This window comes from Micromys minutus, assembly GCF_963924665.1.
Source record: "Micromys minutus genome assembly, chromosome: 4".
Taxonomy (NCBI): Eukaryota; Metazoa; Chordata; class Mammalia; order Rodentia; family Muridae; genus Micromys; species Micromys minutus.
In genome coordinates, this window is record NC_137973.1 from 76,487,697 (window position 1) to 76,493,696 (window position 6,000).

Genomic DNA, 6,000 nt, shown 5'->3' on the forward strand with positions numbered 1-6,000 from the left:
AGTCAGGTGGTGGGGAGCCACCCAGTGTGAGTGCTTGGAGCCAAACCCAGGTCCTCTGCAAGGACAGCAAACACTTTGAAGAGTTGTGGGTTTGCCTATGAGTGCCATATGCTATTGGAAGGGAAGAAGAAGCTGGTGAGATTCTTCTTGGCATTTTCTTGTTGACCTGAAGTGACATTCAGATGCCAGCATGTTCCTGCACATACTATTACTGCGTAAGCTAACACACCAGTCCAGAGAGCGGGCAGAGCAAAGAGACTTTAGGAGGACAAACCTTTAGTCCCTCTATCTTTTAAGAAAATAGCAGTGTTATTTCTTGCTGCATAGTGCAAATTAACTGTTGCGTATTATCAGCCAAGTCTGATACCATGACCAATAGATGGTAATTCTTAAGTTTCTCATTTATCACATTTAGAAACCAAAAGTATTAAAGTATCAAGATAAAGACAAACCAAATATAATTGCATGGCAATATAAACTTCTGGAAACCAGTTTTAAGTAGAATTGACCTTCTAGAAAAGAATTTTTCTGTAAGTTCAAAGTAAATAGATTTGAGGAATTTGAATTTGACCCGTCAAAGAAAAGTTCATGATGCAGTGAACATTAGCTTTATATAAAACTGTTCAGTCATTCCCTGGACTAACCTCAAGCTTCGGTATCAGCCTCCCAAGGAAGTGACAGAGCTACGTGTCACCATCATGCCCTGCTTGCTATGCATTTCGGCCTTTGCTATCTTGATCCCTTGAGGCAGAGTCTCGAGGTGTGATCCAGATTGGCCTCATGAGTGTCTCACTGCGGCTGCTCATGTGTTTGGTTATAGGCACTGATACACATGTCGATTCATTTCAATATTAGTCTTTTTGCCTGTATTCATAGAAGACATACGTGTTGTTTTTTGTTTTGTTTTGTTTTTTTCCGTAAGGTATTATGAACTGGATCCTTGCAAAAGTCTCTTAGACAATTTGAGGAACAAAGTGATCATTGAATATCCAACTTTGCACGTGGTGTTGAAAGGATCTAGTAATGACATGCAGCTTCTTCACCAGGGTAAGCAGTTTGTTTTCTCCCTTTTTAAAGGGACAGGCAATAACATGACTGCTACTACATGTTATCTGCGTGTTTCCCCAGTGTGGTGATAGATGCAAAAGAATTTACTGAGTACAGCAGCTGATATTGTGAAGTACCAAATAAGCAGGTGCCCTTTCTGCCCCGTTAGAAAGTTAGAAAGAAATTATAATGCTGATTGGAACGGGTGAATCAGAGTGTCCTGTTAAAAAGATATTTGGGCTTATTTGAATTGTCAAGATATAGTTTACTGTCTACTGAAAACTCAAGAGATTTGTGAGATGAGACATTACTGTTTCATGTCCTCTGTTCTAGGAAAGAATGCTGCTGCAGGGGGCGTTGTGTTTAGTGTCTGGGCTGTGTTTAGTTACGCTGCTGTGGCTCTCCCCTCTATTTACCTCTTTAAACTCACTGCTTTATTTCCTGCCTCTTCTGATTCTTTGTCCACGTGAGAGGATACGAAACCTGCTAACTGGAAGTGGCGTGTGAATATTTGGTGTGTAAAAATCGCTTACCTGTGTTCCAGCCATTGATGAAAGTAACCTAGTTTTTCTCCGTAGTACAAGAGCCTATGGCTAGATTAAAGCTCAGCAACTACTTCTAGAAGGAGATTACTCAGAACTCACTCAGATAACATGTCAGCTGAGAAATAGCGGACACAGGCCAAGCTGCACTGCAGCAGACGGGAAATGTGCATCTGTACATTCAGATGCTTTTACTCAGCAAGCGTGGTGTGTGTTGTTGCATAACAAATGTGGCCTGTGTGTAAGGTCTCTCCACGTGTACATGTGGCCTGTGTGTAAGGTGCTCTCTCCACATGTACATGCGGCCTGTGTGTAAGGTCTCTCCACATGTACATGTGGCCTGTGTGTAAGGTCTCTCCACATGTACATGTGGTCTGTGTGTAAGGTGTTCTCTCCACATGTACATGTGGCCTGTGTGTAAGGTGTTCCCTCCACATGTACATGTGGCCTGTGTGTAAGGTGCTCTCTCCACATGTACATATGGCCTGTATGTAAGGTGTCCTCTCCACACGTACACATGCCAACTTCTCTTTCTTGGGTAAAATTAATGGAAAGATTGAAGATTCTTTCAGTGCTGTCTTAAAACTAGATTCTGACTAACAAATGTGGATAAGTTAAGATTATCTAAGCCTTATATTTATTCTTGTCTCCTTTTTTTTGACAAATTAAAAATAGCCCATTTTTTCATAGTAGAAATTTCAGTTTTAAGTAATCATTTTTAGTTTTTTAAACTTTGTAAAAAACCTTTTTCTTCAACATGATTAACCTAGTGTTAAGTCTTCTAAATGTTGGTTTCAGGGAAAGTTGTAGGGTGAGTTCCCAGCCAGGGCAAACACGGACTGTGTAAACAAACAGTGCACACAGCTTCTCTTTCACCTTGTTTAGAAATAACACTTGATTCAAGCAAGGCTTCCTGGGATTAAGCGGTAAGAAAGGGTAATTCATCCAGCACTGGAACCTCAAGTAGAATGTGTCACTTTATTTTGGACTCACTTACAGGCACACACACAGGTGACTCTTCTTTCTATGTCAAGGCTGTCTAGGGCCGCAGCTGCAAAGAGAATCTGACAGAGTTCAAGGGTCCTGCCATGGCTGTCATAGGCAGGCCTGTGGACATGCATTTATTTTCCTTAGCATGTCAAGGTGCGTGTGTCTCTGCAGTCCTGTAGCATTGCTCTTCTGCAAGGCTGCTCATGCCGAGGGAGGTTCTGTAAGAACAGAACATTTTCTTTGGAAATCATTGAAAATTTTGTTCTTTTGTTCTCTCCAGTTGAATTTTTAGTCTGAGAATAGAGTTCTCTTTGAGGGGAAGATGTGTTTCTGGAAAATGTAGTCTATAGTTGGTGGTTGTTACAGTGTTTGGTTGGAGATTGCCATAGTTGGGTCTGCCTATTTTCATAGGCAAGGGTTGTAGTCTGTTTGCTTGTTTGTTCTTACTTCTCTTTTTCAGGAATGAGAAGGGTTAACTGTACTGCTCAAGGGCTAGGCAGGAGAGGAAAGTGCTAGTTAACTCTGGTGGTGGGGGGCAGGGGGCACTCCTGAGTGGGTGGGAGCCCCAGGGTATATCTCCACCCTGGCACATCAGGTCTTTGAGACTAAAATGCATCCTCTCCCACTGAGGCCGGACAAGGCAGCCCAGCTAGAAGAATATATCTCACACACAGGAAACAGCTTTTGGGACATCCCCTACTCCAGTTGTTTGGTACCCACATGAAGGCCAAGCTGTACATTTGCTACATATGTGTGGGTAGGGTGGGCCTAGGTCCAGCCCGTGCATGCTCTTTGGTTGATGTGTTTTTGGTTGGTTACTTTTTTTGAATTATTAACACACAGAGACACACACAAGCCCCTCTGGATTCTGTGGAGAGCACTGAGAACAGTGTGTAAGAGCCCACACAGGACCTCCTCTGCTGACATTCCAGTAGCAGATGGGAGTGACTTAAGAAAGCAGCCTCTTCTAAGGAAAAAGAGTGAAAAGTCAGCTAAGCAGCTTCAGTAGCAAAGAAAAGGACAAGTGCTTTCTTGCTGCGGGGCTTCGCAGATTAATCATCGACATTACCCGGCAGAGCACCTTTCATATGTCAGTCTCTTGTTGGAAAAATAAATCCTTCCATTGACTCCCCTCCCTGTTCTTCCTCAACCCTCTTTGCTTTCTTTACCTTTTATTTTGTAGGTGATGGTAAGGCTCAGGCATATGAAAGTACAGCTAAGCTATGTGTACAGTGGGTGCCATGATAAACCCCTGCAGAGAAAGCCAGAGGACAAAATAATTAACTTACAGGATCTAAGAGGAATATGGAAGGTTCTGGAATTATAAGACCCCCAAGATGAATATTGCCTAAGGTAGCAATAGTTTGGTGCCTTACACATAGGAAAGGCCCACCAAATGTTACTTTGGTTGCCAGTACAACAAACTGTAAATCTAAATAACCCCAAGGAAGCAGTCAGTTGGAATATGAGACAGGTCGAAGCTTATCTTTCTAGCCTATGTATATCCTCTCTTGGCCTTCTTCTCTACCTTATGGAGATAAACAGAATTAACTTTAAGCAAAATAATCTCTTTTATAATTCCTTAAAAGATTTAGTTTTATTTAAATGTGTGTTTGTGTGTGTGTGAGAGAGAGAGAACACTCACAAATACATACAGTGTTCTCGAAGGCCAAAAGAGGATGTTGGATCTCCTAGGGCTGGGTTACAGGCAGTTGTGGATTTCCCTGTACCTGGCCCATGTGCTGTTGGCTCTGGGATAGAGCAGTGAGTGTCCTGAACCCCAAGCCATCGCTCTAATCGTATTCTAATGTTAACAGTTTTTAAAGTGCTTTAAATGTGTTACTTCCTTTTAATTTCATGATCTGTAAGGACAGAATAACATACAATTACTGGGTTCAGTATACTGCACATTATAGACAGATCCAGGAAGGAGAGGTTGGGCTTAGTCAGGAAGGACTGGCTTAAGTGCCTGGCTGGGTGTTGCTCAACCTGGGCATAAAAGCTTCAGAGGTACTCACTTCATTCATGCTCAGTCTTCTGTCAGCCCACATTCGTTCACATGTACTGACCATTAATTCTAAGTCTGAAACATACACATATGTAAAAATTTTTCCAACCACATGTGGGGAGGCCACGGGATAATGGTAGTCTCTTTGGTGGGTCCAGTTCTTCCACAGTCTGGGAGGATGTAACCTCCCAGAATATAATTGCCACTTCCACTCATCACTTCTGTTTCTTATGTCCAGAATTGGGGGTCCTGGCTGCTTGGGACATGACACAGTCTGTCTGTCCCTGTGCGCAGTGCTGTTGCTATGCATCAGAAGGGAGGAGAGATGAAGAGAAAACAAAACAGGCTGAGCAGTGTAAACATCTGACTGTATGTTTACATGGTTTTTTTCCAGTGAAAAGGGAATCTGCCCAGAAGCTTGGCAATGGAAATTGAGCACTGTGGAGGAAGGTGAAAGTCCCCAGATGGTTGAAAACATTGGTGTTGCTGGACTTCGGGTGACTGGGTCTGTCAGTGGGTGGTTGGAATTTGTTGTTTGTCTAAAAACTAATTAAACAACATAACTTTTTTCAGGGGGGAGAAGTTGCATTTTATTTCCTTTTGAATTAAGTGACTTATAAATACTCTTTTTCCACAGGATGAGCTTCTTGTACACCTGACTAGTGTAGTCATCACTGCTCGTTTCTATAAGCTGAAAACATGTTTTATTTGTTAGATTGCCACAAGACCAGATCCAAGGATCACCTGTGTCAAACACAAAGGTAGCATTCTCTGTGGGCTCACCTCTCTGAAGAGAATTCCCCACAGCAAAGCATCTAGGCAGGGAGAAAGAAGCAGCTGTCCAGGAGTTGGCTGTCTTCTGTTTGGGTTTATGTGGTATACGAAGGCTTCATATGGAATCATGTTGTTGCCAGGACCACTGGAAAAGTGGTGAAGCTCTGTTACACAGGATTCAGATTGATCCAAACGTGGAATTTGTATCACTGAATTGGACAGGAAGGAAAAGTAGAGGTATTGAATAGAATTGTCTGGGGTTGCTGGGGAAGAGAGATAACGTGTACAGAAAGAACATGTAATCTGACTGTGGACTCCTCACTGTGAAATCCAGTGCTTTCCTCTTAAGACTAAGAAACATACTGAGCTTCATAAAACTGAACAACAAAGAAAACATTTATTCTGTGCTTTCATCTGATTCCCAGGAGGAGAGGGGGGCAGAGTTTACCTAAATACAACTGCCAGCTCACTTGACTGACACGAATGTTTATTCCCCAGCAGTTTATAGTGAACATGTGTTGTCTTAGTGAGGGGTTTACTGCTGTAAATAGATGCCATGACCACAGCAACTCTTACAAGAACATTTAATTGGGGCTGGCTTACAGGTCCAGTGGTTCAGTTCATTGTCCTTAAGTCAGG

General features: G+C 42.5%; 1 protein-coding gene across 3 annotated transcripts in view; it reads left to right on the plus strand.

Moving 5' to 3' along the window:
* Positions 1-5,560, plus strand: part of ZNHIT6 (zinc finger HIT-type containing 6) — a 29,790-nt gene extending 24,230 nt beyond the window's left edge. The window contains exons 9-11 of one of the 3 annotated variants that reach the window (XR_013975007.1): positions 923-1,047; positions 4,982-5,092; positions 5,225-5,560. Coding sequence is in view for 2 of the 3 variants with exons in the window: in XM_080915734.1 (XP_080771860.1) it covers positions 923-1,047; positions 4,982-5,022 (166 nt within the window). In the remaining variant the exon portion in view is untranslated. Of the gene's footprint in view, positions 1-922; positions 1,048-4,981; positions 5,187-5,224 lie in introns of those variants that run through there. The other 2 variants (XM_080915734.1, XM_080915735.1) reach the window with 2 other exon arrangements.
* The last annotated feature ends 440 nt before the right edge of the window (positions 5,561-6,000 follow it).